Source organism: Manihot esculenta, chromosome 12, assembly GCF_001659605.2.
Source record: "Manihot esculenta cultivar AM560-2 chromosome 12, M.esculenta_v8, whole genome shotgun sequence".
Classification (NCBI taxonomy): Eukaryota; Viridiplantae; Streptophyta; class Magnoliopsida; order Malpighiales; family Euphorbiaceae; genus Manihot; species Manihot esculenta.
This window is the reverse complement of record NC_035172.2, coordinates 26,202,621-26,221,771: the sequence shown is the minus strand read 5'-3', so window position 1 is coordinate 26,221,771 and position 19,151 is coordinate 26,202,621. Positions and strand designations below refer to the sequence as shown.

Here is a 19,151-nt window from a genome sequence, read left to right as displayed (position 1 = left end):
TCATAATTCTTTTACGAAAAGAAGTGTGTGAAAATGAAAAGTTTGAGTGAAAACGAGTGAACAAAAAATACCTTCTTTGAGAGCTTTATAAAAGTATGACGAGAGTTTTTATAATCATTTTCTGTGTTGCAGATTTGGAGCACATAGCTAATCCATCTGTTCAGAGAGCTAGCACTCTAGACGGAAATGTTCGTGTGGATACCATTGAAAGTGTTTGTTTTAAAAGCAGCACCATTAGTTCAGAATAGTTTCTTTTCGTCAAAAAAAAAATGTAAAGTTACAGTCCTGCTAGGATTTTCAAAATCTAAAAGGTTAGTTTTTTATCCTTCCTTTCGAATTAAATGAAGCACCCGGATCCTGAAAGGGAAAACATAGATTTTTTTTTTGCTGCATAATTTTGGTTGCAGTGATCTCTGGGCATCCTTAAACTTTGTCCCTGGCAGGAAAATCACGAACAATATCATCATTGCTCAGGAGGTTATTCATTCTATGAGGAAAAAAATGAAATAAGGGATTTGTGGCTCTTAAAGTTGATTTGGAGAAAGCTTATGATAGAGTGAGTTAGGAGTCTTAGGAACGCGCTTTTTGAAGTTGGCCTTCCTAGCTCTTTGATTAATGTTATCTTGAACTGTGTTTCTTTTGTTTCTATGCAAGTGGTTTGGAAGTGAGATTTCACTGGAAAATTCTTTCCTACGAGAGCTCTAAGGCAAGGAGACCCCCTTTCCCCTTATCTCTTTGCCCTTTGTATGGAGAAGCTTGCTCATGGCATTAATGAAGTAGTGGACCTAGGACGCTATATTCTTGTCAAATCTAATAAGAGTGTTTTTTCTATCTCTCATCTTTTTTCACTGATGATCTTATTCTTTTTTTAGAAGCTTTCACCTCTCAGGTGAATATCATCAACACAATCTTGGACAACTTCTGCAACAGCTCAGACAAAAAGTTAATAGGGATAAGACATGTGTCTTTTTCTCGAAGAAAGTTTCTGTAAGGGAAAGAAGGTAGCTTAAGGAATTTAGGAGTCTAAAAAATAATGATATGGGGTTCTATCTTGGTGTACCCTTTCTTCACTATCGGGTCTCTAGAAGGACATTTTAGTTTATTATTGAAAAATTAGAGGAAAACTTGGTAATTGAAACTCGGCTACGCTCTCTATAGCGGGACATGTTACCCTTGCATAGTCAGTCCTTTCTGCGATTCACTCCTATACCATGTAGACCTCATTCCTAGTGTTGTTTGTGATGAGGTAGACAAACTTTATTGTCAGTTCATATGGGGAAGTAGTGGCAGTTCTAGAAAACTTGCACTTGTGTCCTGGGAGCAGATTCAACAACCCAAAGAGTATGGAGGGTTAGGTTTCAGGAGCTCCAGATTGACCAACCAAGCCTTTATGATGAAGCTAGCCTAGGGCCTCCTAACTGACTCTCAGGCGTTTGGGTTATAGTTCTTAAGGTCAAGTATAACTTTCACCCTAACAACTCTACTACTGGTATGTTTAAATCCAGTTATTCTAACCTTTGGTGGGGAATATGCTCGGTCTGGGATGAGCTCCGCAGAAGCATATCTTGGTCTTTTGGAAATGGCACATTAATTAGATTTTGGGTTGATTCTTGGATGCCTGAAGGTGTCCCTCTGAGAGCTTTTTTTCAATTCATGCATAATAAATAAATTAATTATTAATTCACGCAGAATTTGAAAATATTTTTGAATTCTGTGTGTCAAAGGAGCGTGTTCAGCAGTCATACTGCCGAACAAGCTGCTTCTCTCGTGGCTGCATGCGTGGCGTGTTCGGCACCTTGGGTTCTGAATACGCCTGTCCAGCACTTAATGTAACAGCCCGGAAATCGGTACCCCTCTGTAACGGTCCGAACCATCACTGGCACTAGGATCCAGATCGGCTTAAGGCCGCCGGGACCCGTAGCAAGCCGACTATACTCTCTGTGTACCTGATAAATCCCATACATGATCAAACTACTCAACAATCCTGTAACACGCTCCAGGCTTAACTACTGTTACTCAGATATGCCAATCTGAAATGGCCCTCAGGGCCTATACCAGTGACCACTATCTGCTGTGGGTCAAGGGATTGAAACCCTTTTAATCTGTAACACAATCCACTGGTATCTCATCAAAGCCATACATTAAGCCTGATACACACATTTCTCATCAAGAAACGTAAAACAGGATTCATGTACAAAGGGATTAATCATACATCACACTACAGTAAAGACACTAGGGAAAGCACAAGTCTATCCAATATATGACAGTACATATCTATACATTACATTACAACTAATCTTTTAATTACATCATGTCCACTACGCTATTACAAACATACATTCATGCATATCTTTCTTTATTCTTGTTGACTCTGACTTCCCATAACTATCTCGGAACTTGCAAAACTGGGGTTAAGGGAGTGGGATGAGCTCTATAGCCCAGTGAGGAGGAACAATAAAACAATTCATTAATTACCTGTTTTCATGAAATGCATCACATCACAAACATATCATCTCACGGATGAACTTGTCACCAATAGCCCTCTACTACATGTCACAATATGTCCCACTGTGCCAAGGAGACTAGGTCATCACCTGGACTTCTCTTATCTGTCTCATATCATAACATGTCCCACTGTGCCAAGGAGACTAGGTCATCACCTGGACTTCTCTGATCTCTGATCTGACAGGCTGTCTGTCTAACTCATAGTACCAGGAGCGACCTGGACTATCCAGGAGCGACCTGGTATGGCTACCTCATGCCATAACTCTGTATCTGATCTCTATCAAGGGCTAAGGATCATCCAACATTCATCCACATGAACAACATCTTATGCAATGCATCATATTCGTGAATTCTAATGCAACACAACCTAATACATAACATAGCATTTTATGATGCATGGATCATGCTAGAAACGTGTCATTTCTCAAGTAAAATAGTAAGTTTAGTTCCACTCACCTGTAGCCACTGCTTGGCTAACTCTGGGCTACCTCTAACTCTGAAGCAGCTACTACTGCTAAACACCTTGGTTCCTCGGGTCCAATCCTACAATGGAGGACGCAAATGAGGCACCAAACAGACTCTATACAACTGATAAACAACTCCCCAAAACCCCTCTAGAACACTTCAAACCATGCATGTAAAACAACCAAAAGAAGGTTGGACAGGACACCTTCGGCAGCACCTTCGGCGGCCGAATGTGTCCTCCAGAGACGAAAGTCGGGCATGTTCGGCGATTGAATCCTCCTTCGGCTGCCGAACCTGAGTTCATCCAGAACTCAGCTTCGTGCACAAAGACGCCTCCCACACCTTCCACTCCTTCCCAACATGCATCCAACCTCTCTAACTCATCCATATCTCTAAACAACAAGCATATAGGAGCTTAAGACAACTTAAACTCCAACAAACAAGCTCAGCAAGCAAACATCAAGCATAAAGGGCCATAAACCCTAATATGCACAACTCATGCAAACTCAAGCATTAACTCCCTTTTCCCGTCATAAAACTCATAGAAAACAGTATAAAAACCAAGGATCTCCACTTACCTCTTGAAGAACAAAGGCTGGTGTGATCCAAACTCGAAGATATGGAGATCCAAGCTCCAAACTCCTCCAAGCTTTCACACTCGTCAAAAACACATAACACTTACTTAAAACTTGTTTAACTTTGAAAGATTTGATGAAAAACCATGAAAACAATCCAAGGAGATCAAGAACTGACCTAGGCCAGAAAGAGAGAAGAATCCTCCTCCTTTTTTCTGGACTCGGTGCCCTTTATAGATGAACAACCGCCTCAGCTTCGGTAGCCGAATCGCATGCAAAACCATGCAACGTTCGGCGGCCGAACTCAGACTTTCGAGGGCCGAATCTCGGGCACTTTCGGCGGCCGAACATTACCTTCGGCGGCCGAACCTGCATTTTGCCTCCTTGGTCTTTTCTCTTCAAAACTCATTCCTATACCTTACAAAAACACTTACAAACATTTAAGAAAACCTTTCTCTTACCCTTCTAGAAACCTCTGACATCCTCAAATTCCACCGGACGGTAGAAATTCCGATGGCTGAATCTAGCCGGGTATTACACTTAAAGTGCTAGACAAGCCATCAAGTCTTCGTCAGGGGTGCGGAGAATCTCTGCACCCCTGATGAAGGCTTAACCAAAAGCTAGGCTTTTGGTCAAGAATCTCTGCACCCCTAAGGACTCTCTGGGGCATGTGACCTTATTCGGCACTTTAAATGTCAAACTAGCAACCTTGTTCGGCACTCAAAGTGTCGAACTAGCCGTTTCCCTCCCCAACGGCTACCCACACCCACAAATACCCCAGTGGCTACACCCATATCTCAATAAATTACACTCTATAAACTACTTATTGAATTACAAATAATATCCCACTTTCTCATTGCTTATTTGCTTCCTTTTTATTTTCATTTCTTAGCCTTGATTTTTTTTTACTTAATCTTTGATAAAAATTAGTTCTTTTCCTCTACAAATTTCACAAAATTATTGTATCTACTTGCTTCGATTTGATTATAAAAAAAGAAACGCCGGTAAGTTTTCAATAGTTTTTATTCTAAATTTAAAATTTTTTTATTTATATGGTAAATTGAGTAAAGGAAAATAAATTCTCAATACAAATTATTTTTTATTTGTAGGAATTGAATGAATTGATTTCAGTGATCGATCCGGTGAAAATGTGATACAGTTATTCATATTTAAAAGGTAAGTATATAAAAAATTACAATTTTTTTAAAATAAATATATTATATTTATTGTGTTTAATCTTAATTTATTGTAATTTTTAAGAATTAAAAAGTTTAATTATTAATTATAGAAATATTGAATTTACATATTTATTTTTATTTTTTATCAGAAAAATGGCAGTTCCTGCATATTCTAATATTCATTGGGATGGAAATATTATAAATAGTTCTCATGGATACAATTATGATGGAGGGTTTTCAAAGATTGGTCCAATGAGTAAACGGATAAGTTTTAATTAATTGGTCGGAAAAATTGCTCGTGCAATTGGATTATTCGAGAAGAATGAATATACAGAGACAATTAGTTTTAGAAAGCCAACAATTGTGGATGGATCCTTAAAATTTGAATGTATGGAGATACGGGGTGAAGATGATATATCTAGTATGTTTAATTACTTATATCAAATTGGTGGTATACCTGGTATAGAAATATATATTAAGATACTTCGCTGTGTTGATGCGACGAATGAGGATTCTGATATAAATCCATCTGAAACTGCTGTGGAATCAAATGTTGAACAATGTGAAGAGCAAAATTTAGAGGATGATTCTGATTTATCTAATAGTTTTGGAGGGCCGTCAAATAATTTATCTGATAGAGTAGAGGATGAGGATGACGATGACGATGACGATGATTTATGGATGTCTACTGAGGATGATGATAATGATAATGGTCAGGAGGATAGTTGGAGTGAGTCTCGATATTACAACACTCAATTTCCTAATCCTATTGTGCCTGTTGTTCATCCTCTCCTATACGCAGAAATAGACTTCGATTTGCTTAGGGTGGATCCTTAGGATAAGCTAGAAGGGCGTTCCTTTTAGGACCCATTTAAAGAGTTTTCAGTTGGGATGATATTTTCTTCGAGAGATGCAGTGGCTGCGGCTACAAAAGAATATCACCTAAGAGATCATCATCAATTTTGCTACCATGAAACAAGAGAGAAGACTTATTCTATAAAGTGTAAAGACAAAGATAGTGGGTGTGCATGGAGGCTTCGAGCATCCAAGAAAGAAGGAGACAATATATGAAAAATTACGAGATATAGTGGACCGCACACATGTACAAATCCTCAGTTGATAAAAAACCATAGCCAATTGGATGAAAATTTTATTTGTTCATGCATCTTTGCATTAATTGAACAGCAACCTAATATAAAAATTGATGCCCTACAAGCCAAAGTGAGGGATAAATTTGGGTACGAGTCGTCTTATAAAAAAAACATGGAAAGCAAAGCAGAGGGCAATTGCAAGGCTTTATGGGGGTTGGGATGAATCATACAATCGTTTGCGTAGATTCATGACTGCTCTTCATCATTTTAATCCAGAAATAGTATACATGATTGAAGATAATCCACATTGAATAAATGAATTATTAAATCCGATGTGTCGTATATTTGACCATATATTTTGGGTTTTTAAGCAATCAATTGAGGGATTTAAACATTGTCGACCTGTAATCTCAATCGATGGGACATTCCTATATGGAAAATACACTGGGTGTATACTGTGTGCAACCGCACTCGATAGAAATAATCAACTCTTTCTATTAGTTTTTGCTATTGTTGATAAGGAGAACGGTGACAATTGGTCGTGGTTTATGGATTGTCCATTGTTGATAAGGAGGACGGTGACAATTGGTTGTGGTTTATAGATTGCTTAAGGATCATTGTGACCAATCGAGAAGACTTGTGTGTAATTTCATATCGTCATGCTGGAATTCTTAAGGCGATGCAGAAAGATTGGTTGCAACCTCCAGCTGGTCATCATTGTTACTACATCAGACATGTTTTGAGTAATTACAACAAGATATTCAAAAATGCAGCAATAAAGGAATCGTTGCACAGGGCAGGTATGCGTCATGTTTAATATGAAGTTTACTTTATTTATTTAATTTAATGTCACTTTTGGCTTATGCTAATGTTATTTTGATGAACTTGTCATTTATATCAGCAAATGAAAACCAAAAGAGAAAGTTTTACGAGGCAATGAATAATATTCGGGAGGTGCACCCTGAATCATATGATTAGGCAGTAAAGATAAATTTAGAGAAATGAACAAGATCACACGATGGTGGACAAAGGTATGGCGTGATGACAACAAACATGGTTGAATCCCTAAATGGCATGATGAAAGGATTTCGGACGTTGCCTATAATGGCAATGGTTGAAAAAATATTCTTCCAATGTGTCCATTATTTTGATACGCGGAGGACAACATTTTTGGATCAACAAAGCAAGGGATATGTTTTCAGTCAGGCTTGCAGTGAAACACTGTGTGCTAATGTAATTAAAGCGAATTGATATGGAGTTAAACGGTTCAACAGTCAGACAATAATTTGTGAAATAATTACTGCTAAAGGTAGGCAAAAGCAAGTGGTGAAACTCATGGATCAAACATGCACATGTGGCAAATTTCAAGAGACAAGGATACCATGTTCACATGCTATTACTACATGCATGTCACATTCAATTGACTATGAACAATTTGTATCTGACTATTCAAAATTGGAGCGTACCATCTAATGTTACGCGTACGCATTCCATCCTCTTGGACATCCTGACTATTGGCCTGCAGCATATGGACTTCTTCTTGTGCCTGACATTTCTAGAACAAGGAAGAAGGGACGGCCAAAGTCTTCTAGGATACACAATGAGATGGACTGGAGGTCGAACAAAATAAAAAAAACGTCTAGAGTACATTGTTTCATATGTGGCAAGGTGGGGTACAATGAAAAAACTTATATGAGTGGGGAAGCAAGTAGATAAATATTGGTATTTTTAGCTTTGCAGCTTTTAAGTTCAATGAAAATTTTTTTTTTTATTTCATAATTTTTATTCATATTATTTTTTTAGATATATTAAAAAATAATTTTTTTATTAATTACTTATTTATAGTTATTTTAAATAAAGTAAATGTTTTAAATGCTTATTTAAAAAAAAGATAAAATTAAATAGGGTTATAATAATTATTTTTTATGTAATTATAATGTAAAAAAAATGTAAATAATAATTTTATAATTAAAAAGATTATGGGACTCCAACAATCATTGTAAATAAAAAATTGGGTTCAAATGTGGAAAACAATTCCTTCCATTACTATAATTTATTGTTTAAATTTTTTTACAAGATTCTTGGTTTTGAAATTAAAAGCGAGTAAAATATAGTTGTTAAAATAAAAGGAAAAAAGTATAAAACGAATTCGTCGAAAATCAGATGAAAATTCAAGAAAAACAAGAGGTCCATTATTAGAACTAGGAATTCAGGGCTGATATTTTGTGTTATTTTTTTATATTCCGTAAAATTTTCTTATGCTTTAATATTATAAAAATTATATTTTTTTAAGAATTAGACTATAGAAAAGACTAATCACTTAACAATTACTAGATTAATTTATAAAATCATGTATTCATTTCAATACCTTATTTAGTTGAGATTAAAAAATTATGGATATGGCAGTCTTATTTAATTTACATTTTAAAACAATTTCTTGAAAACTATTTCTCTTTTCATTTTTCTAAAGTAACTTATCCAAATAAAATTTAATAAATTATATTAAATTTATCAATTTACCTCTTAATTTATTACATTTAAAATTATATCATAAACATTAGTCTTTTACCACTTAAAAAAATTTTACTTTCCAAAAAATTGACTGTAAATTTTTTAGAAGTGTACTTTCTAATAAATATTCCCAAGGAAGATATTTTGAACCAAGTTCTTAATCTAATAATTGTGAAAGAAGTCTATTTTAGACACCCTTTTCAAAATAGAGGCGTTAATTTGTTAAGTGCATTTGGTAAAATTTTATTTTTAGCACTTTAAATATATCAATTTGCTAGGGACAAGGATACCAAGTCTTGTTCTCATTCACAACCAGTACAGTTGCCATTTAGCTGAAGGGGAATACCTTGTGAAGGGGAAAAAGAGGAGCCGGGTCACTCAGCAGAAGACAGTGGCAGGTATTTCAAGTGATAAATCTTTCCAACTCTCACCAATCTAAAAAAACATAAGCAGAACCATGGGAAAATGTTGACAGTAGAAACCAATTAAAAAGAAAATGACAGACATACTAAAGATGCTAAAATGGCTATAACGCTAGAATCAGTAGAACATAACAAAATTCATCTTTGTTCTTATATTTTGTTGAAGGCAACAATGTCGCAGCTCTGAACGTATTCGTTGCAAGGCTCAGCTGTCAGATGCTCCTCTATGAGGTCATCCACAGATACAAGGTCATCCACAATGGTGAGCATGATCTGCAATTTCTTGATGCCATAACAAACTGGAACCAGTTTTGCTGCCACATACCAAAATCAAACAATTCATTTAATATCAGACCGTTGCAGGAAAACTGAATTTTATAAGTAAAAGGTGTCTTAACAAATAATATCAGCTCAAACCGTACATGCTCCCCACAAGAGACCAGGCATCTCAACACTCCGTACTGCCTCCTCCAACTTCTTCATATCTGTCTCGTCATCCCAAGGCTTCACATCCATAAGAACAGAAGATTTTCCACCTAAAATGAGCAATGACAGAACATTAAATTTTTTTTGCTTCTTGCTTCAATACAGCCCATTGCCTAACATATTTTTCCATGAAATTTAAATATATAACCAAAATGCACAGCCATGGATCCTGCTGGAAAAATATGGCAAACCTATAAAGGAAGGCTTAAAAAATTGCAGTCAACAGAACAGCATTAAGCACTGCTTAAGGGGGAAGCACATAAAATTACAAAATTCAAGTACTACAATTGATAGAGGCTTTCCATGGAAATAGAAGTGTCTGCCATGAGAGAAAACTTGAAATTATTTAATCTTTTACTGATGTCCGTAATATCTTCACGTCATGGATAGGCCTATATGAATAGAATAAGAACATGAAATCCCTTCAGTTATAGAGTAAGTGAATAATCTACACCCCAACCCCAACCCCCTTCCCACCCCTTTTTTTCACCATGAAAATAGCAATGGTAAGTGGGGGAAAAAAAACTTCTAAGTAAATATGGTATGTTTTCCTAGACAATGACAAGTCAAAAGAAGTGTCAATAGTTCATAAGAAAATTTTATGAATAAGTCTATACAGATATAAATCGAACAAACTTAATGACAAACTTCACCCATAATAGAGACTTTCAGGCATCCAATCAACAAGAATGGCAACTCACAATCAGAACAAAGTTATAGCTCAACTGCAAATATGGTAGTTCACAAAAATGCAAACAAGATCCCATCATAAAGCATAATTGATTCAAAAAAAAAAATTACACGCACCAATTTTACATGTGGATAGAACTCTTTCTCAAGTAACCGGCAAAGATGTTTTGTCTAATTACCCCGTGCAATGCCCAAAACAAATAGTGAAACATAAGAGTCAATCAATATCTGGGAATAGACTCTTATAAATACAAAAAAAAAAAAGAACATAGTGAAAAGAATATAATTGAAACACTTTTTTACATACATATTCAGTCAACATGTCAATTATGATCACTAGTCCCATATACCTTCGATGTCTCCTCTCATGTGGAGCCCATAAACGATCTTGCCATGGTCTCGGTGCTAGGAATTATTGAGGATCCAAATCTTCCTGCGTCGTCGGCGCATTGAGATCTAGATTTTGCACCTCAGCAGCAGCAGATGGATCGGACTGACCAAATAGACCGATACCAAGATGGTCATATCCCAATCCAACATTATACTCTGTAAACATATGCTCATGCCGCTTGACATGTAATACTACTTAGAAGTAGAAGGCTCATGCACAGACTCTAATGCAAATGCAAGAAACATCAATCCTATTGGTGTGTATGGTACACCTTAAGCACCGATCATAAATGAAGGCATTGTATTCGGTATCGAAGGTCCAGGCATCCATCCTATGAACTGACTCTGAGAATGATAAAATATAGAAGGCACATGAGATGAACTTGTGCATTATCATCATGCATGGACTGATAATACTATATCGGGGAGGCACTAGATGCACATCTCTCTCACCTTGTGCTGCTTGTACCTGATCCCTTCTACGACCCCTAGCATGACCACGACTCCTACCCCTACTACCACTTGAAACTGACTCTGGAATAGGTGGGTCAACTGGGTTAGCCGTGCTAGGCGGTGCAGCAGGTGCTTGATGTGGAGCTGGTAACTGTGTCTGCCGTCTCTCTTCCATCATACAAAAAGAAACGGGCTGTATGAGATCGCAAATAGCCGTCATGCTCCCAGTGGTCGGGTTGGTAGCAATAGCATACATATGTTCCAGACCATCCTCCTGCAACTCCTGCAATACATATAGTCTATTAAATTATTTAAAATATGCTATTATTATTGAAAATAACATAAAAATTATAAATTTTTTTAGCCCTGATCCCATTGCCGCTCCTTTAATAGAAATCCAACGTCTAGACACCCTACGGTACCACTCCATATACTCTGAATGAAAATGGAGTGGCTCTGTTGGTGGTGGGCCAGTAATTATTCTTCGATCTCGAGTGTTCCAGTGCGCTATCCAATGAAAGTGCACTTCTGCGCAATTTGTGTCGCTTTTCCTCAAATCAAAATCATGGAGTGCAGCAAATTGTTGAGGTTCAGCTGGAATATGTTGCTACATACCAAACTGTCGCATGACCCGATCCGGCTAATGCCACTCTATAATATGAAAGCAAACTAGTGGGACAACAACTTTTCAAATTTCTCATCATTCGCGACAGTATTCGAGGAGTGACTCAATCAGGGCATCAGTGTATGGCTCCCAAATTATCTGAAATCAACATTTAAGTGTTATACATAAATTAATGTAGCTTTAAAATATTTTTTTATTTTACAGTATTATCTGCTCGGGTAATAATTGATCAAGCTGATAACGCAGCTCTACTAGTACGTGGGTGACAACCTCAGTTATCTGTCTGGCATTATTCCACCTGCAGAATACATTATATTAGCAAATATTTCTTTAAATATTTAATTTTGAAAAAATAAATTAACGATAATATAATATCACATATCTGCTGCCTAGTGGAGTATCATGATATAGTACTCGGTTAGACAGTGTCAACGATACTGTTGTGATACGGTCCCATGCCCATATCTGAAGTATGAACAATGGACCAGCCATCTGCATAATCTCAGGATTTGTCGCCTTACACAATTGTTTGTACAACTATGCCAGACATGTCCCACCCCAGCTATAATTGCCGACTTCTTTCAGATCGGCTAGCAATGGTAAAAACGTTAGGTTCACACACGAAGCAGATGTATCACTAAAAATAGATCCAATGACCCTCATAATATAAACTCGTGTGAACCTCTGTACAACTTTCTCATCAGCATCATCTAGAAGTTGACTAAACTCCTCAGCCAGCCAGATCATTTTTAAATAGCACCCTCTTACGGTATTATTAGATAGAACGACACTTAATAATGCCTCACATACTGATGGCCAATGGTGACGTGATCGGCATGTAACAAATGCATCATTGACCGGCAATCCAGTAATTGGCCCAACATCCTAAAGGGTAATGGTCATTTCCCCTTCCGGAAACATAAATGTATGGGTCTCTGGTCGCCACCGCTCAACAAGGGCAGTAATTAAGTGCTAGTCCAAAACAAAAAAACCTAGTCGTATCACGCCATAAAAACTCGTACGCCGTAGGTGAGGTATTATTTGCTCTGAAATATCATCCAAATGCAAAATTATTCCCGTTCTTTTGCAACCTATCACTCCACTTTCTATAGTTTGTTGCCATATAGTCTCAGACCGATACTCTGCTTGTGCATATAGCAACAATAGATCATTGGGACCCGGTAAAATATAATCACGACGGTCACGGCAGTTACGTCATTCTTCCATATCTAATTATACAAAATAATATACAATATCACATCACAATGAAATGCTATACTAATACACATTTACAAACTTTATAAATTTTCAAACACCATATTAAATTATCATTTATAAATTTTTATGAAATTCAATCCCAATTAATTTACCTCACTAAATCACAATAAAATAATTATCATGACACTAATAAATTTTTACTAAATCTTTTCTATCCAAAAACAAAAATAAATATTCAATCACCATATTACATTATCAATTTTAAATTTCTATTACACTTAATTACACTTAAATTAATTATCAATATTTATTTTTTTCATTAAATCACAATAAAATTTATTTATCATTACACTAATATACATTCACTTAACTTTTTCTATCCAAAACCACAATATATATTCAATCATCATATTACATTATCAATTATAAATTTTTAATACACTTAATAACACTTAATTTTTTTACTAAACTAAAACAAATTATTAATTCATTATAACTAAATCATATTATATATTTTAAACCTAAATTAATTATCAATATTACATTTTTTCACTAAATAACAATACAAAATTTAATACTACAATAATATACATATTCTAAAAATATTCTATCCAAAAATCACAACAAATACTATTCATTCTATCCTAAAATTACTATAATTATTAATAAACTAATTTTTTCAACCAAATCATAATTGTGTAAATTTTCACTACATTAATAATATTATTATTATTATAAATATTAATTACAATAATATATTAATTTTTTATCTAATTATTTAATTAATATATTAAAATAATATAATTTTAATGGTAACACTAAACAAAATATCTAAATATGTTTTTTAATTATTATTTCTCTAAAACATGTTATAACATCACATCTTCTTATTAGAGTGCTAAAGAAAAAAAAGAAAAGAAAATAACTCAAATTAATGTTGTTTCGGCCCATCCTTTTTTATATATTACTCATTGGATTGCCTCAATTCAAATGAAATTAAAATTAAAAATTTGTTTATTTTATAAAAAATATTTCTCAATTCTAATTTTTTGATATTTGAGACATTAAAAAATTTAACTGAAATTATTTTCTAATCAAATAAAAAGTTATTTTTCAAAAAAATGACTTTATTTTTAAAGAAAAAGAGTTATTTTCTGTATTTGATAATTTTATTAATAATAATATATAAATTTATTAATATGTTTTATCTTTTGAATTATAATAAAAAATAGAAAATAAATTATTCCCTCTATTCTTTGTATATAGAGAAACGTTATGTTTATGGTATTTCATATAAATATAGAATTTTATTTGATATAGAAATTTTAGGAAATTTTAGGAAGAACAAAATGATAAGAAGTTTGTGATGGAAGCTTAGATAGAGAGAAAAGTGTTTTCCTCATTCTATTCCTTTCCTTTTGTCTGTTAGTAACGTCTAATAGTTTTTCTGCTACAGTGCTACCTGTTTTTGTCACACAGATCCGTACGTACGGAAATGTCAGACCCTCTCTCCACACCAAACGGCCATTTAATTTCTCTCGGCGTGCATGCGGACAGGGCGAGTGACTGGACCTGCCATCCTTCGTCACGTCACATCACCGGGCTGAGATTCTCCTTCATCGGGCCTGGATTCACAAATGATCCGGCCTGCCTCGTGCGTATGAACCAAGACTTAAGATGCTGGACCAGTCAACTAAAAAGGTTCCATAGATTTTGGATCAGCACTATTTTTTTGGGTTCGACCTTATTCAGGGATAATGAGATCCGGTGGTCATCAGTTTGAAATGTCTCAAAATTAACATTGTTAATAATATCTTTGATTAAGTGAAATAAAAGAAATAGTGAGATACATATAAGTCGGGTATTTATTGAATTAATTTAATCAAATCTATTATGGAGAAAATATTATCTCCGTGATTTTCCATTATTATTAATATAACTTTTAATTACTACGTACTTATTAATTTATTTATTCATATAATTAAGTTACTATACATTTAAAAATTACAAGGATAAAAAATAGCATTACAGTCATGTTGCTTTATTTATTTAATTATTTATTTCATTAATTAAATATCAATTAATGATAAATTAGGTATAAATTAAAGAAAATATATAGTTTATTGTGCAAATGTGTTTTCTCTGTGTAAAGAAAACAAGAGTAATATTTTTTTTAGAAAATATTTTTATTAGACAACATTTCACTATTGATATGGAAATTATTGTTTTTTTAAATAAACGAGGGTAATTAGGATTCCTATCTTTGACCAAACAAGGTTAAAAGGAAAATCATAGGAGATTAAAATTCAGCAATCTAATTTAAATTTATCTTGGTCATAATTAAAAGTGGACTTGGAATTGAAACAATCGCTAGCCGTGGGATTGAGGATTTTTTTTTTGAATAACTATAAATATTTTATGTTTATTATATTAAAATTAAATTTAAATATTTATTATATTAAAATTAAATTTAAAAATAAAGTATTACTGACGAATATTTATTTGCTTTATAAAAATAAAACTTTTAATTTTATTAAAAAAAATAGAACTACTCATTTTAACATCATTTGATAAATTAAGGAATTATTTAATATTTATAAAGTTTAGTCGTAGTCATATATGTGATGAACCAATGAAGAGGTCAAACGACCAACGTTGCCTTCACGCTTGTAGGTCATAATCATTGAACAATCCATGCATTTTACAAACGACCAGTCGTCTTTTGATTTTCTAGTAAATTTTCAGAGTCAAACAGAAGCTTAGTTAGGCAAGTAAATGGAAATTTGTAGTAATGTGTTTGGTCAGTGATAGTTTTCCTTGTTAATTCAATCTGTTTACAGTTTAAAAATGAAAAATTATTATATAGTTCCCATTTTATAAAGAAATTTATTAATTTATCTTTTAATTTTAAAAAATATATTTATAAAATTTATTAATTTGTATCTTAATTTTAAAAAAAAATATTAAAATATATTTAACATTTTAAAAAATCTACTAATTGATGACTCTTTTAATTTTAACTATTAAGTATTGGGTAAAAATTTAAAAATATCCTCAAATTAAATATTAAAAATTTTTATAAAATTGAGAAACTAACTAATTTCTCCTATCATAATGATTAAACAATATTTAATGGTTCAATCTAATAAAAAATTAATTAGTAAATTTTCTAATAACTAAAAAATATTTTAATATATCATTCAAAACTAAATGATTAACTAATAAGTATTCCTTTAATATAAAGACTGATGAGTACATTTCTGTGTTTAAAAAGAAAATGTCACGAAGTCCAAAGTTAATCGTCCGTGGAAATCCAAACTGTTGAATATGCCTTAAATTGAAGACCAATCTCTCTGGCCCATGCACGGTGCACCTACATGGAAGCTTCTCTAAAGCTCAATTACTTGAGTGGTTCAAATATTTAGAATTCAGATATTGTGAATTAAATTGAGTAAACAACAATTCTACTATATACCTTAACTTTCTTCTTCTTCTTTTATTCATGTGCTTTTTCTAATCAATTTCAAGTTTTATACAAATGGAGAAAACATTCTGTGTTGATTCTTCTTCTATTTACGGTCGCAATGCTGATAAGGAAGCAATTGTACAGAGATTGCTTTCAGTTGATGAATCAAATAGCAACGCCTTACAAGTGATTTCGATAACGGGTATGGGCGGAATTGGTAAAACACTCCTCACAAAGCTTGTTTATGGAGATTGCAGAGTACAAGAATGGTTTGACGTCAAAGCCTGGGTTTGTGCTGCAGCAAAATTCGATCTTTTAAAGCTAGCTAAAGATATTCTTGACGAACTCAACTCCAATGCCAAGCGCACTTGCGATCAGCATTTAGTACTTGATGAGCTGAAGGAAAAATTCATGGGAAAAAGATTATTTCTTGTGTTGGATGATGTTTGGAACGATAATGAAGCTGAGTGGAAACTTTTACTGGTTCACTTACAAGCTGCCGGAGCACAAGGAAGTAAAATCATAGTCACCACTCGCAGTGAGAGTGTAGCATCAGCTTTAGGTGCTGTTCAATCTCATGTTCTGAGCGAGTTAAGTGACGATGAATGCTGGCGTTTGTTTGCTAAACATGCATTTAATGATGATAATGAAAATCAACGAGGGTTGGAGATGATTGGTAGAGAAATAGTGAGAAAGTGTGGAGGTCTTCCTTTAATTGCAAAGATGCTGGGAGATGTCTTGTGCTGTGAAAATAATGTTGAGGAATGGCAGAAGATTTCAGATAATATGGAGCTGTGTTCAAATTATATTTTTATGATTTTGAAGTTAACTCATATTGATCTTCTATTTCACCTGAAGCAATGCCTTGCTTATGGTATTAAATCTCCCAAGGATTATGCATTTGTTAAGGAGAAATTAGTCCTTTCTTGGATTGAAGGAGTTCGATCTCAAGAAAATAAGAGATTTGATTATTTTGGATCAAGAGATATTATAATTCAAGATTTAGCTATATCAGTCCAGTGCCCAATTCTTGGAAGAGAGAATGAGGTATGAGCATCAGTTGCTTTTCTTTTCTTTTTCTTTCTTTTCTTTAGCTATCAAAGAAACAGATTAATCTGAAAAAGTTATTATAGGTCGTTTTTGAATGGGGAGCAGCACTCACAAACATCATCCTAGAGACTTTGTTGTTGATTTTCGACCAAATTGCCTCGCCGAGAAAGCCTCACTATGCTCTGATGTGTGTGGTTGTGTCTTTGGCAGCCATATTTATCTGCATCACAGAGCTTGTTTATAAGGGACAAAAGCAGAAGATCACTTTGATGAGAAGGGGCATGAGGTGTTGGCTTCATTTTCCGTCTTCAGACAACAACCCATATACCATAATGGATGTTCTCAGCTTTGTTAGTGCCATTTCTCAGTTCATTTACTCAAGTATTGGATACAGTTATCTACGCCGAGGATCTCAGAATCCAATCAAAGTTTGCTTTGTTCCTGTCATTTTCATCATATGTACTGCTTCTTCCAACTTAGTTAGGAAACCAAATGAAACCAGACTTCCAATTTCCAGGGAAGACTAAGGGTGTGGTTCCTCCTTAACTACATTTTAATTCCTGACTGATACTCTGATTCTGTGAATTATTCGTTACAGTGGACTGAGCACATCAAATTGAAACAAAGTATTTCTGTTGGACAAGGTATTCACCTAGAAGCTGTTTGTCAAATGGCAGGAAGGAATCAAGAAACTACCTTAACATTTCTTTAGTGCCCACTTGGCAATGTAATAATATTCCAAGTCGTGTCAATTTTGGAAATCAAAGCTTCTCATATCATCGACTTCTTGTCTTGTTACCCTGGCTTTGCTTTCTTAAAATTTATACCTTTTACCAATGGCATCAGCTTCCCTAGTGGATGATTTAGGTGTTTATAATGGGTTTTTTTTGCAAAATAAGGTTTAAAATAAAAAATATTTCTTAAACTCTGATCCGTAGAAAAAAATTTTCCAGATAAGGGTGAATCAACCCTCTACCACACTTTATAAGTGCGGTAGATAGCCGTTGACCCAAAAATGAAATTTTTTTTAACTAAAAAAAATTCTACTGTACTTCTGAAGTGCGGTAGAATTTTTAATTTTTTTTTATATATCTACCGCACTTCAAAAGTGCAGTAGAGCAGGGCGGAGACGGGTTTGTATATGCCCCGTCAGCAGAGAGAGCAGAGACAAAATCCGTCTCTGCCCCGTCAGCAGGAGGGAGGCACGCCTCCTGCTGAAGTTTTCTACCGCACTTTACAAGTGCGGCAGAATTTCTGCCAGGTGCAAGATAAGTGCGGTAGAGGAGAAATTATGATACCGAGCTTTTGAAGCTTGTACTATACCCTCCCACTATAAAACCCCACCCCTTCCCTGCCCCATCATTTTCTCTCCACGCTTCCTTGCCATTCTTTGTTCTCTCAGATTTCTCTCAATATTTCTCTCAATATTTCTCTCAATATTTCCTCTCAACCTATTTCAACCAAATTTTCTCCCAATATTTCTCTCTTCCTAACCCATCTCAACAAAAATTTCTCACTTTTCTGTCTTCAAAATTTTTTGTCCACTCTCAAACCCTTTCAAATTAATCTACATTTTCTATCTTCCCAACCCAATCAACTAAATTTTCTCACCTTTAAATATTCCTCTCAAACTCTCTAAAATTAATCTGCTATATTTATTTCATATTATTGGCGGAGTTGAAATTTTCAACTAAAAATGTATGTTTTATATTAAGGGAGATTTACAATTTAGTACCTAAGTATTGACATTATTAATAAGTCAGTATTTTTAGAAACCTATTAAAACGTCCTTTTTTTTCTCTCCGTCAACAAAATAGTCATTCCGTCTATTTTTGCTGTTAAAAATATAGTAAAAGACCAAATTACCCCCTTCTTTTCCTCCTCCTCCTTCTCCTTTTTCTTCTTCATCAATTCTTCCTCCTTCTTTTTCTTCTTCATCAATTCTTCCTCCTTCTGCTTCTTCTTCTGCTTCTTCTTCTTCTCCTTCTTTTGCTTCTGCTTCTTCTTCTTCTCCTTCTTCTCATTC

General features: G+C 34.3%; 2 protein-coding genes across 2 annotated transcripts; one reads left to right on the top strand and one right to left on the bottom strand.

The window, feature by feature from the left end:
* Positions 1-8,726: 8,726 nt before the first annotated feature.
* Positions 8,727-11,883, bottom strand: LOC110627591 (elongation factor 1-beta-like). The gene is made up of 4 exons (XM_021773938.2): positions 11,806-11,883; positions 10,767-11,049; positions 9,170-9,283; positions 8,727-9,061 (listed from the first exon to the last, which is right to left on the bottom strand). Exons 1-4 carry the CDS (start codon positions 11,881-11,883, stop codon positions 8,898-8,900), a joined length of 639 nt encoding a protein of 212 aa, XP_021629630.1. The 3' UTR covers positions 8,727-8,897.
* Positions 11,884-16,147: 4,264 nt separating this feature from the next.
* Positions 16,148-17,652, top strand: LOC110627948 (putative disease resistance protein RGA3). The gene is made up of 2 exons (XM_021774363.2): positions 16,148-17,122; positions 17,209-17,652. Exons 1-2 carry the CDS (start codon positions 16,148-16,150, stop codon positions 17,650-17,652), a joined length of 1,419 nt encoding a protein of 472 aa, XP_021630055.1.
* Positions 17,653-19,151: the final 1,499 nt, after the last annotated feature.

Coding starts and splice junctions, on each gene's coding strand:
- LOC110627591 (XM_021773938.2), bottom strand. CDS start 11,883: ATGGCTGGTCCATTGTTCATACTTCAGATATGGGCATGGGACCGTATC. Junction 9,284..10,766: donor TCAGGTACAAGCAGCACAAG/GTGAGAGAGATG, acceptor TGCTCATTTTAG/GTGGAAAATCTTCTGTTCTT. Junction 9,062..9,169: donor TGGTCTCTTGTGGGGAGCAT/GTACGGTTTGAG, acceptor GGTATGTGGCAG/CAAAACTGGTTCCAGTTTGT.
- LOC110627948 (XM_021774363.2), top strand. CDS start 16,148: ATGGAGAAAACATTCTGTGTTGATTCTTCTTCTATTTACGGTCGCAAT. Junction 17,123..17,208: donor TTCTTGGAAGAGAGAATGAG/GTATGAGCATCA, acceptor AAGTTATTATAG/GTCGTTTTTGAATGGGGAGC.